Below are 13,942 nucleotides of genomic sequence, written 5' to 3'. Positions count from 1 at the left end.
ACTTGTGCACTTGGGGCACAGTTTCGGGTGTTGGGTTGGGTAAAGTTTGCGCAGCCGGGAGAGGTAGGGGAAGGTGCTCGTTTGGATTGAGCGATCCTGTCTTTGCAACTTGGGAAGAGGGGGTGGAAATTTATTTCGGGCTGCTTTGTAGCAGCTTAAGATTTCAGAATATACGGGCATAATGGGGGCAATGAAATGTGTTTGAGCGTTGACAGTTCGGGAAAGGGAGGTGCGAGCCCAGGCATGGGCCCGTTGATTGCCCTCGAGTTTCAAGGCCAGGTGCCCATATGATTTTGACCAGTTATTTGATTTGCAGCCGATTGCTATTTCGTGGGCTGTTTTGAAGATGCGCACTCTCACTCATAGCCAGCAGGTGTTTGGGGAGTCTGATGTAATCTACATTCGTGCATCCTATTGGCCCGAAGTGACAGCTATGCAAATGCCATATCTTTTATTTCGAGAGGCGAGGTTGTCTGGACGCTGGCATCTATAGCACGTTGCTCTGTTGGGTTGTGCGCACAGACGGCGGCTATGCCACCAGTACTCGTAAAGGCAACCTCTGTGTACCATGTGTACGGCGAACTCCCATATATTCTTTTAATGTTACGGCACCTGTCTAACCCTCTGTTGTGGTGGAGTGTCAGGTTTGTGTTTTTAGGTATAGGCACTACTTTCAGGGCCCTGGATATGCAATTGGGAATCTCGTGGATAGTTGTGTGCATGGTGTCATGTACTCGGTAGCCCAGCCACCCTAGAGTTTCCCTGCTTGTGTAGCTAGTTTTCAACCTTTCAAACTAACTGATTCTATGTGCCACGAGTATTTCTTCGACTGTATTGCCGATTCCAAATTCATTTAATTTTTACGTCGACATCCACTGGAGTAATCCTAGCGCTGCCTTAATTGCCTTTCTAAGTGCTGCGTTGTGTTGAATGTTTTCAGGTTAGTGGCTTTCTTTCTAAAACGAAAGACTTTCTAACATCGTCAAGCGCACCGATGAATGTTTGTCTAGTCACGAGGTGTCATATTCAGTAATGTTATGTTTTTCATTCAACCAGAGCATGGTGTAAACAAGCGCATTCCACCAAACTGGTGGAATTGCTGTGGATGAAAATAAAAATCCAGACTTTAGTTTCTTTCTTATACCAGTGGCACACTGGCAATTTCAAAAGCCATTGTACCACTTGCCATTCAGCTTTCCTGTGGGTATCAGCCCTTTAAGTCTTCGTACAGCTTATTACGGACGACTGAATGATAAGTTTACACAACAGTTTGGTTGTGCTTTTTTTCCACTGACGGTGTCAGGCTGTGAGAGGTTCAATGGAAGTCTGTTCAGAGGCTGAGGATATTGTATGCACAGCCTTGGTATTATTCCAGCACTGCCACACATTTCAATGTACCTACTCCTTTTGTGCTAAGCTTTGCTCTAACTACAAGCATGCATTCTGATTGAAGTGCTCCGAAAGCCATTACACAGATCTAAATGTGGTGCTCGGCAAAATATGAAAGTCCAGTTGTCAAACGATAATTGTGCAGCGAGGAGGAAAGTCCCTACTGTATCGCATACATGCAATATACTGACCATAGCCTCTTGCCATATGCATGCGGTGGCAAAGCCAGGTCATGTGGCCGTGTGGAAATGAAGTTGACAACAGCACAAGACTTGTTGCCAGGCTATGGCAGCACAAAGGCATCGGGCTGCCAAAAGAGCCACTCAACACGCTGCTTGCTTAGAAATCGCAGCCGAAGCTTGGTTGTAAAGCACTGAAATTCACCCCCTCCATGGAAACAGAAGGATGCTTCGTTTCTGCCATCCGCATACCCCCACCAAACAAACAGAACACAGGGCTCTTTGAAGTACCAAGGCAGTGGCTAGAAGGTATCGAACCATTCGCACACATCAACGCAACATACGTTCATCAAAACTCCGAGGTTGGTGCTGTGAGGATGTCTGGTACACAGTAGACTCAATACGAACTCGAACGGACCGGTGAAAACCTGTTCGTATTATCAGAAATTCGTCATAAGTGGAGGTCTTATACATGGTGGACGTTACAAGAAAGCAAAGGTGTTGTTCATCTTAAGCGGAGAGTCTACTGTATTTTTATGCTCTGCACTGAAATATGATGATAAAAGCCAAGTTGTTTCCACACCTAAATGTTCCTAAATGGCAAAGACCTGCGTATACTACTGCTTCTAAATAGAGCTCCACTTTTTTTGTCAGACATTCACACCATGGTCATCCCATGCCGATCACTGGTTCTTTCTGGCACTTTTTCTACCGAGACTGGGGTCATCTCTTGTCGATCTCCACTGCAGGCCAGTTAATGCTACCATCTGTAGAACCCAGTGCTCCGTGAAGGTGGACGTTCACTCCAATCCCTCCAGGAGAGTTGGAGGTTCGCTATTTTGAAGGGTGGCAGATAAGGAGGGGCCATTTTACTGAGACTATTAACACCATGTCTAGAAGGGGTACTCAGGGAATCTGGGAGAAAGTCAGGGATACGAGTAAATGGAAAATACTTGAGCCACTTGAGATTTCAGGTGTAAAATTGCATGTTCTCGGTGATGAGCTTTGGGGCAAGCCGTGAAGACACGCTAAGCCCATCAAAAAGAAGAAAAAAAAACTTAGATCAGCATAATTCAACACACAAGGGAGAGTAAGAGTAATGCTCAGAGTAAGGAACAAACATCTTGTATTATGGAAACTCTGGTAGACAGCCACTTCACACACCATCAAGCCACCTACACCCATCAAGCCCAAACTAACTCTTCGCTGTGTGACCTCTTACAACACCGAATACTCAACTGCATGGGCCTTCCGAAGCATACGACACACACATTGGTCCTGTCCTTGTGCCACTTATTTGTCACGCTACCTATCCGCTCTTTCCAGCCCCTACAGGTGGCGCTGCGGAAAACGGCAATGGCGGACGAGACGGTGATCGGGCCTTCGTAGCAGCATGTGCGCCAGCATCAATAGCGGCCTAAAACCCCGTAGTTTCACTTGAAATTACTACTTTCTTGAAAAACAAACACATGCATACATTACTGATTGCGTGACAACATTCGATTCTTTTCAGCGTGTCTGCTGCGGTGTAAAAAGCGCTGCGTGCGTGGCAATCCGCTGTGCATGGCTCAGGCCGCACTGAAGTGGTTTGAGAAAAATCCCGCCTCATTGGGCAAACAACGTGCTACAGGATGTGCAACGCTAAGTTTTGGGACATTATTACAGTGCACGTCATCGCAGTGCACGTTTTTTAGGCGTGTTCATTTCCCTGTGTAGATACTAAAAATCCCATGCGCGGGCGATATGTGCGTATTGCGGTGTTTTGCTTGGGTTTCGTAAAACCGCGAAGACGAGGCTCATATTACGTCGTATCAAGTGGTACACAAACGAACGTATTAGCATTATATATGAAAAAAAAATAAAAGCCTACGTGTGATATTTAAGCGTACATGAAAATACAGGCACTACTTTACAGGTGCGCTTTTGGCTTGTGATAATTAATTTAAGAGAAATCTCCTGGCTGAAATTCCGTTATGTTGATTTGACTGCCGGTATGATGTTTAAGCGTGTCAATGCTTATTACCTAAACGAAAACGGGGGCTACTAAATGCATTCGAGAGCTCGCATTTGAACTACCAAACTCAGTCACTATATTGTCGTTGCTAAAACATCTTGCTTCAACATAATTATTTATATATTCAGTCATCTATCAATAAACGCATCCCCACATTTGCTTCTCGCCTTCGCGTGCAAAAAGTTTTCATTTAAAAGCAAGGGGATTTGACAGCCTCTGCTGCTTATATGTTTGAAAGCAGTGGAATTGAGCCATTTTCATCACACAAGCGAAGATGGTTGGCCCATTATGCGGCAGTGAATGCAAATAGTACCCGAAAAGACTATCACAAGGTTATACAAAGAGCCTACAAAATCGGCGCCCTCACAGCAAAGAACTATTAAATGAAGCAGCCGTAATTCAATAAAGAATAATTTAGGTACCACGTACGCACGGGTGGGTCCGAATGACTTCCGTTTTTCTCCGCAGCAGACACCGATGAGGCCCAAAACTCTTTCATTCACCTGCAGGTTTTATAGCTTCAAGAAAGTTGAGAGAATATGAACGCTTGTTCAGCCTGTATTTTCCGATTATTTTCACGGCATTGTCGATTACTATACTTGCGATTGCTGTTTTCCTTTCGCTTCTGCGAGGTCGCACGGATGGCGCCGGCAGCCTCCGCCGGAGCGACCGGTCCGCCGATCACCTTCTCCCGGTTTCGGACAAATTCCGCGCGGCGTCACTAGCGTCGCTGGAAAGAGCGAATACCCTCACACTCTGCCCTTCAACGTCCCCTATTCCTGGGAGAGCAAAGTTACTCTTCCTGTAAACCTCCGTGCAATGTTATGGCCCCAACTTTTAGAGCACATAACTCTTCTTTTGGACTTACAGCCATCTCCTCTCTCTCTCTCTCTCTCTCTCTCTCTCTCTCTCTCTCTCTCTCTCTCTCTCTCTCACACACACGCACACGCACACACACACGCACGCACGCGCACACACACACACACACACACACACACACACACACACACACACACACACACCACTTTAATGCAGCCTTCCCCTCATTCTACCGCACAACTCGCCACCAGCCCCTTTGGAGCATGTACCACTCCACCCTATCTGTACCACATGAAGGGTGGGGTGACCACCGCTGGCCCTGAAGAGGTGCAGGATCATAACAAAGTTGGAGGTTTCATGGCACAAGGGCTGAATCACAGTATCACGGTGTCAAGCATTGGAAAAGACGATAGACCTGAGCTGGTGCAAAAGCTTATAAATAAAATCTCAGCGTAGAGTCTTGGGCCAGAGGGAACAATGACAAGTGCTGTCAGTTGAGCATGTTCGTATATGTTCGTGATTGGAAAAAAGCGCTATTCAAAAACGAAGACGAAGCAAGAGATGCAAGACGAAGTGCTACCTGACATTTAAAAAGACATTTGTCTCGCTAATTTGTAGGTAGTACTCAGAAAATCTGGGTAAGCAAGCTCACAGAAGTGCGAAGCCTGCCAAGCAACTAACACTGCTGTAATTGTCCTGGAGTGCATGCTCGTGGTACAGTTGATTCATTTCCCAGTAAAAGAGAAGGCAGGCAGCTAGCCTCGGAAAAAATTCAAGGTATTGGTAAAATTCTGTAAGCTGTATCTGCAGCCGTATTTATGCAAAGATCAATTCACAAGAGCAGCAAATAGTTGTTTGCCGTGAGCTGGTGTCCAATTCATATCTGGCCAGTACAACTTCTTTAGTGCCCATTTCGATGATTTATACTTTTTCATTCTGTAAATACTGCTTTAACAAGCTGTACTTAATTGGTTTCTGCTTCATTCCGGTCAGTCTACCAGTGCACAAATTTTAAGCCTGTTCCGGGGCCCTGTCTTGCTGCCAAGTCCGCCAGTTCGTTTTCCGATATATCAAATGAAGCCAGGTATTCAGTTAAAATACGTAATTTGTTCACTTCAGATAAGTTCATGAAGCAGTCGAGCAAGTGAGAGGCGAGTGGGTTTCTAGTCGTTTTGTCAGGAGCCCAGTAACACTTTTAGGGTCTGGATACACTGTACAAATAATGTACCCGTTCTGAATCATCACCCTACTCATCATTCCACGCCTTTGCGTTTATGTGAGGTCACGATGGTGGCCACAGTGATGCATCATAACAAGCGTACCAAGAAATTTTTCGTTGAGCATAGCACGTACTAAAATAAAGACCCCTCTTCAATGACATATACTACTGGCATCATAGACAAGATTCGCAAGAAGCTTGTTTAGCAGTTTAGGTACTCAATCGCCTTTGATGATTTTTGGCCTTGGCTGCTAGAGTGGGATGTGGTAGACTCCACACACAGCAGAGATGTGGGCAGTCCAGAGAAGTGGGGGAGCGAGGAAGCACTGCAAGTGACAAGGTTAGTGGGCCCTCTATTTTTTGCCAGTCCTGAACACCTCACGAGCAGTCCTGAACTGATGATCAAGGAGGTCCAATGACTTACAGAACAATTACAAATATGGCCAGAATGAACTGTTACTGTTATACAACACGCCCTTCCTGATTGTTTATCTTCATTTGTTTGCGAATCATGAGACATGGCTCTTTTAGAGCAAAAATCTGCACAAAGGTAATTTCTTCCAAGGGTGAAAATCCAAACGGTACCGGAAGAGTGCATAGCACTACCATGGCCGCAGAAATGGGTGCCTGAAGACATGCTTCCAGACGTCTGTATCGGAGGCCAGGCACAGTTCATACGATAACATACAACTCACTCTCTTGACACCAAGTGACGAGTCCCCTAAGCAATCGTACTGATGCTCTGCACATCCAATTATGCATCAGTTACCATACTTTGTTTTGGGGGATGTATGCTGTGTGCTTGCATTTCAATTTTTAAAAAATCAAATCCATTTGCCTGTTTGTTGTACTAAACAATTTGTGATGGATTGTGTAAAATTTAAGGAGACATCACCAATTCTAACAGTCGAAACAGCTGCGAATGGCCAAGTTAGTAAGGTCTACTGATGGAATAAAAAGACAAAAAACAAAAATAAACTATACAGTCAGTACAGCATTTTGCCTGTAAAGCCTGTAAAGTAGTTGTACCCCCTTCCCTCTCTTTATGATACAAAAGGAGTAGTAGTAGTTGTACCCTTTTTTTTTTTTGAAACTATGCATTTTGACATGAATGTATTTGTATTCGCATTTTTATGGGTGTTGCTGTTTTTAATGTTACAATGTACTTTTTTTTTTCATTGCGACCCCTATGTAACGCACGTAAGGGCCTTTAGGGTAAATGAATAATAAAAAAAGTAGTAAAGCTTATTGGACATTTTTTGGATTTCACTGCACCACTTCTCGTTCGCACTGATAAAATAGTTAAACAGTGTGCATTGCAGGGCTTATCTGACAGCAGGTGGTGAAGTGGGGATGGTGTATGAGATTGCAGTGCAGCGTCCTCCGCCCCCTCCTGCCAACAAAGTGCTTGCAGAAATATAGCAGATTCCAGGCCTTTTCCAGGCAAGGTGCCCAACTACCAGAAGAACAAGGTTTTCCAGTTGTAAGCTGTTCACAGATCTGAGTGTACTATCGAGGCTTGCGAAACACCCCACCGAAACGTAACGTAATGTAAGAAAATGAACAAACTCTCAATACAAACCTAGAGGTGAAAGGTCCACAATACGTTTACTGCTTTGTGGACCGGACTTTTTAAAGAAATCAAGCAGTGGTTTTGGGTTACTGAGCAAATTAACCAAAAGACTGAGTTTGAATTCAGGGACTTTTTGAAAACACTGAAAGAATAGTGTGCTAACCAAAATTACAATTTGTTTGAATTAACTAAAAACTAATTACTACTGCAAAATGGGGTAAGAAAAACTACATTTTCTGAACAGACTACATCTCAGCTCTCAAGCGGGTACTATTTCCCTTCCGAGGGTGACAATCATGGTTTAGCTGGCATGTGCAACTCATGCAAATGTGGAGTGCCTCCATCACCTCGCCCACTCTTTGATCACCATGCATGCACAAAACTTCGCTACGGTGAGGTTTCATCAGTCCAAAAGTATGTTGAAGCAAATGCTTTCGTGACTGCATGAAAACACACGTAGCACGCAACCACAACGCAGCAACGCATTCTGCCACTTATGTTGCAACAGTTCAAGCCGACACGTTCAGAAATGTGCGCGTCCCATTTGTTACGGATAAGTAGGCGGCCTACGGGCTTACAAAACGGTTCTTATACGCCCAGAGCTGGCTGAAAGAAAAGCAAAAGCCGCACAAGGTCACATCTTGGGTGCCTGTGACACACACTGCGCTACATCAAGGACACAGCTCCGGTTGCACCGGTGGAATCGGGCCGCTAGCCCGGCTCTGGGCATTTTTTTCCTGTTGACACGTTTTCGCAGACAAAAATAGCCAGCGGTATTAGCCGCAAGGCTGTGTTACCAGCGGAAATGCAGCCTGAAGCTCGGAAGTCATGCTCGTTTCTATTTGTGTGTGCTCGTTTATGTGGGAAATGTACAGGGGGGGGATTATAAAAAATGCGAACAACGGAGCGCACAGCCTCCGACGCACGCTGCACCATCTGGCTGCAAAGTCAGTAAACTGCGCGCATGCGCACTTTTTCGAGGGCGTTTGAGAGTTTGGCTTATATTTATGGTAAATGCTTGATCAAGAAGCGACGCCGGTAGTTTATTCTGATGCACCTTTTCACGCTGCGTCGTCACTGAGCAGAATGATCGTTGAAGGGCATCATGCTAGCTGCAATCAACCTGCTGCGCGCTTGGCTCCCAAATGTAGTAGATAACAAAATACTCTGTGGCGACACAGTATAAAATGACGCTTCAAAAAATTACCGCCGTCGCTTCTTTATCAAGCATTTTCCCTAACAGTAGGCCACAGCCACACTCTCACACGCTCTTAAAGAACAATGCATGCGCGCAGTTCACTGACAGTGCAGCCAGACGGTGCGGCATGCGACGGGAGCTGTGGGCTCAGTTGTTCGCATTTATTTTAATCCCCCCTGTACATATTTGAAAGGAGCCCGCGGGAAACGAACACACGAGCACGAAAGGTTGCAACAAACCACGTTCAACAGGCTCGTACAGGGAAACCGGGCACCATCGGCCCTCAACGTTCGTTATCAGCCCTGCTCTGGCGCGATTTCTTGTCTGATTACACGCTTCATCGCCGCACTTCCGTCGAGTCGCACGTGTTGATCCCTATGTAACCTGATCTAGTGACACTACCGTGACCTACCGACGTCTCGAATGCGTCAGAACTGAATATCGTTCGACTTAAATGATGAATGTTATGGCTGCTCTAAATTTTTAAACTGCATTCGATTGAAATCGGCTTCCAGCCAAATATTTGATCGACGCGGATACGCTGCAACACGGAGGTCCTTCGAGGCCCCCCGAGTGCCTCCTAGACGCAAATGTGAACCCTCGGCCCAGTGCCTTCACAGAACTCTCGGAAAATTAATACTGAAAGCAGAATACTTGCCCACGTGAACAATTACGTGAATCGTGCGATAATTTTTTCTTGAAGTTCAAACGCTGTTGCAAGCTTTACTGGCACACTTTCCATCCCAGCAATGCAAGAGCAAACATTGTGAAAGCGGTTCGCACTTTCTGAAAGCCCCCTGTTCCGTGACACTTTTCACTTGGGTTCCGTCTGGACGGCACTTCAGCATTCCTCATCGTTCCGTCTGGATGGTACTCTAGAATTTTAAACAGCCAATAAAAGAAAAACTATTCATTCCGAGATTACCTATGATTTTAAATGTTGCCTGAAAGGTATGATTTTTAACTGCTTTTAACCACCACTCTACGTGAACCGCAACAGATTCCGAGCGGCATAGGAAGCCCCCATTTAAGCCGGTCTACGTTCGGTTCGAATGCGTTTAAAACGCCAGCGGAGCACGGGTCATACGCAAAGACCGCACGTTACGCCGCTGAGTCGAACGCTGAAACGGTGGAAAAGCTAGCACAGTAAAAGGTTACGCTACAGTAATTATGTTCTCATTAACTGCGTTCAAAACCCTCCAAACATCGGCGGCTTACATGTTCTTTATTTGCTTTTTTCTGAAAAACCGCAACCTCAGTAAAAACGGCAGCATGCATATGCCCCAAAACGAGCGCTACTACCTGAACGCTCAACATTATACTACGTCTCATCAATGGCACATGTCCTTTGGCACTCCCTTCAGGCACGGTTCCATACTTTTTTTTAAAAAACCACGTATGTTTAATAATTAAGTTGTACCAGCAGAAACGATTTCCTACGAATTACATCGCAGGGGACAGCGATGAGATTTCAGATCATTGTATCAAGTGCGGAAATTAAAGGACTGCATGCCCAAAATCATCAGAATCAAGGCGGAAATTATAGCACCTGGCACAGCGTAAAAAAGATGGAACACCACAATTAATAGGCATAACGAATTCTAGTTCTATTTCTGATTTGTTTGTATTTTCTATGTGCATTTCTTAATCGTTCTGTTCCGTCATTTTACGCTGTACAAGATGGACATTCGTCAGGTGCCACCCACAGTCCGATTACCTGGAATCGCGTTAGCGTATCCGAAATCGCTTTACAACGATTTTATACACTTTGTTGCCGTATCAGTCGGGGCAATTGGGACTGAGGCTTTGGGGCAGCTATGTGATACGCCTATCGCTCATTGCAGCACGTCCTTATGCGAGCACCCACCGCGGGAGGTCGGAAGTTGGTCGCCTACACGGCGCGTACGGCCGTGTAAAAAAACCCTTACACACAGGGCGCTTGCGGTAGCAGCGAGTGCAACAACCGCGGGTTCGAAGCACCGTCCATCGACGGCGATTGTTGCACCCTCGCGTCACGACTCAGTCTTGCACACACCCACCCCCAACCCCGATGGCAAGGCCTAGACGCGTACGCGTACGCGCGTCTGCACGCGCGTCTGCGGACGTTCCAAAGCACACAACTCAGCTGATGCGACCACGCGTTCAGTTTACGGCAACTCCATACAAGCATGCGCTGGCACGTACTTTTGTTTGGTAGGTGGCGGATTGATGAGCTTTTCCTCGATAATTTGGACGTCGCAATCCATACTGTCCTGGAGAGCCATGGCCTACAACACTCAAAGAGAGCAACTGAGCCGAGCTGGCCAAGCAACGGCCTCGCGCCGCGCCATCTACCAGCACCTGCTGTCGCGCGCAGTCTCGCCGCTGTTATCGTCGTCGTATTTCAGTCGGGTGGCTCGTTTCAGAAAGAAACCCACGAAGCAGAACCGCCTTTATTTGGGGCAGATATTTAATGGCGGGCAAAGAAGTATTTCTTTTCGCTAAACAATAGTCTTCTCGTAAAGGTAGCGATCGCGTTGCTTCCGCGAGATCGGCTTTGGAAAGCGCTGCGCCTTACAAAGAGTAAATTCGCTTGTACGGTCACCCTGCAACGCTGACGACTAGTTTACTATTGAAATTTTACTAATGTCTCACTCTCAGCCTGCAGCAATGAAAAGCGAGCCATTAGTGCATGCTACAATTGCCTGCTACAGCCAATAGCGCACCGTACGTAGCATTTCCAGTTTAAGGATTTTCGACAGGTTTACGTCTACTTGGACAGCCTTTGGGGCATACTTAGCCGTGGCCTTTACCAGGGAGAGTTAAACTTTTTATGCAGCCACAGCATCCCAAAAGTAACAGAGGCGGCCCCTCCTTCGGGGGACGAGGGACGAGGCACTCAGTGCCAGCGCTGAAAGCAGCGTTGGTCCTGACACCTGGGGGTGGATAGCCGTAATATCAAGTGAAGGCAGTTGGCGCCAAGTTTAAATAGAGCTTTTACACTTCTTTGTGTGTGTGTGCGTGTGTGTGTGTGTGTGTGTGTGTGTGTGCGTGTGCGTGCGTGCGTGTGTGCGTGCGTGCGTTGGACTACACTCAGGTACAAGTTAAGAATGGCAATATCTCATGCAGTATCTCACTCTGTCGAAGCGACGGGCCCGGATGTCGGCGCGTGCGTGTTTTGAAAGGAGATTGCGCTTAAACATCATCTGCAAAGGCCCATGGGTGTCTGCTCCCGCGGAGTCACGCCACTTCCATTTCGAGAGCTCTCCTGGCCTCCCGTACGCCGGCGGCTTTCACGCGTGTGTGCGCGTGTTGTTTATCTGCTTCCACCGCAAAAAAAAAAAAAAAAAAAAACGTTCATGCATCGCGCATTCAATGAATAACAACGATGCAATCAACTCCGAGCTCGAATCCTTCCTACAGCTCTTCCAGCTGGATGCCTCTCTAAGGGTCGACGCACACGTGCCCCTTGTCAAAATTCGTGGTGACCCTAACAACCCGTGGTTTACCAACTCCCTCAGGAAGCTCCTACAGAAGGAAAAACGCCTGGTTCGAGCAGCCAAACGATCGCAACTACCTTAAAAAAAAAAAAAAACCATCTCGAGTGCCAACGCGAACAGGCGGCAACCAGGACAGGCCTACCGCCGTAGATCCAAGAAGCAGTGCGCAGTTGTGACAAAGACACCCAACTATCAGCCGTCCAGCAGGTCCTGGCGGCCCTCGAAAAGCAGCACCGGAGCGAAAGCTGCGGGGCGACGCCCTCCTTTACGGGGTAGCGGCGTCCAACCCCGTAGGGAGTAGCGAAGGGGTGGTCCGAGTAGGGGTGACGTCGGGATCGACGAGTGGCTACGTCCGGGCGCAGTGTACACACTGTGTCTGTTGCAGGCATTCAATAAAGTATTTCTTTCTTCCTTCCTTCGAAACCAACTCCCTGAAATTTTAGAAAATTATACAACCAAAAAGCAACTCTACCCAGAACACTTACCTCTTCTATCCAGATGGCTGGCATGTTCCACTGGAGGAGCGCGCCGACGTCATGAACCTGTATTTTTCTTTCGTTTTGACCCGCGAACACGACCTCGATAGCTTCGTCCCTTCCAGCTACAATTTTTCTCAAATGCCTCCCGTCACCGTTACTCCCGAAGTTAATCGATATTTTAAAGGTGTCAAGTGCTTCAGGATGCGATAACATAACTAGCAAGATAATCAAAGCCACCAAAATAACCTCTAGCAAAAGATTTTTTCATATAATCTTTGCCCAATCGATAGCTACCAGTGCACTTCCGAATGACTGGACACTTAACAGAATCATCATCATCATCAGCCTGCTCAGGTCCACTGCAGGACGAAGGCCTCTCCCATTGACCTCCAACCGCTCCTGTCCTGTGCTAATCGAGTCCACTGTTTACCCCCGAATTTCTCTATTTCAGCCCTCCATCCGGTTAATGGTCTTCCTCTTCTTCTAGACCCATGTCTCGGTATCCACTCTGTTACCCTAATTGTCCACCGGTTGTCGGTTCGTCTCACTACATGGTCAGCCCAAGTCCATTTCTTTTTCTTTATTTGAACTATGATATCGTCAACTGTAGTTTGTTTTCTGATCCAGGTAGCACGTTTCTTGTCCCTGAGTGTTATTCCTAACATTATTAGTTCTATGGCCACTGTCGCTAAACAGAATAGTTCCGGTTTACAAATCAGGCAACCGCTCCGATCCTTGCAGCTACTGCCCTATTTCGTTAACATGCATCGCGTGTATATTACGAGAACACATAATATATTCCCCAATTGCGCGTCACCTCGACAGTAACAAATTCTTCTTTCCCAAACAACACGGATTCCGGCCCGCGCTCTCATGTGAAACCCAACTTTTTGAGTTCACTGCTGCACCTTCACCTTAACCTTCACTCTTCAGTTCAAACTGACGTCGTTTACCAGGACTTTTCTAAAGCTTTCGATCGCGTTCCCCATCTGCGCCTATCCAGCGTTGGAGAAATCGAGCTGAATGATGTCGGTAGGAAAACGCGGCTGTCAAGGTTGGCACTCGCGAAGTGGGCAACAGAAGCCAGAGCAGTTTCGCAGCTGCGATTAGGCTTAATTCCATGCTGAGAGGAAGAGAGCTAGTTGTTTTCTTCTAAGTAGTGCATGATGTGCCTATTAATGACTCGTTCCATTGTACGGCACAGAATAGGTGCAACTGAGATGAGCCTGTAGCTCGAGAATTCGTTGGGGGACTTACCCTCGACCTTGTGCACTGGTGTGATGGCTGCTTCTTTCAAGCGGGGTGGCACGTAGGAGTGGTCGAGGAAAGACTGGTAGATTCGAAGCAGGGAGAAGGATACGTGGCGATAGAGTTCGGGAGCAAAGTGATCGGGTCCAATGCTGTGTGATGCCTCGATGAGGTGAACAGCGTCGCCGAGGTAAGAAGGTGAAATAATAATGTTGTGGAGGGAGGAGTTCGGAACGGGAGAAGAGGCTTCGATGTTGTAGATGAGGCTGTCTGTTCCGTAGACAGGTGATCTGCAGCTAAAACTTGCCGGGAACTGCGATGCGAGCTGGTTAGCAATGTCAACGG

The 13,942-nt window shown here is 46.9% G+C and overlaps 1 protein-coding gene across 1 annotated transcript in view; it reads right to left on the bottom strand.

The window, feature by feature from the left end:
• The window catches only part of LOC144155763 (dnaJ homolog subfamily C member 7-like), a 77,471-nt gene extending 66,740 nt beyond the window's left edge, over positions 1–10,731 (bottom strand). The window contains exon 1 of the mRNA XM_077687405.1: positions 10,576–10,731. Coding sequence (XP_077543531.1) covers positions 10,576–10,655 — 80 coding nt within the window. The 5' untranslated portion in view covers positions 10,656–10,731. The remainder of the gene's footprint in view (positions 1–10,575) is intronic.
• Positions 10,732–13,942: the final 3,211 nt, after the last annotated feature.

Source organism: Haemaphysalis longicornis, unplaced genomic scaffold (assembly GCF_048455015.1).
Source record: "Haemaphysalis longicornis isolate Haplotype H1 unplaced genomic scaffold, Haemaphysalis longicornis Haplotype H1 scaffold_1, whole genome shotgun sequence".
Taxonomy (NCBI): Eukaryota; Metazoa; Arthropoda; class Arachnida; order Ixodida; family Ixodidae; genus Haemaphysalis; species Haemaphysalis longicornis.
The sequence above is the reverse complement of the archived record's forward strand: the minus strand, read 5'-3'. Positions and strand labels throughout refer to the sequence as shown.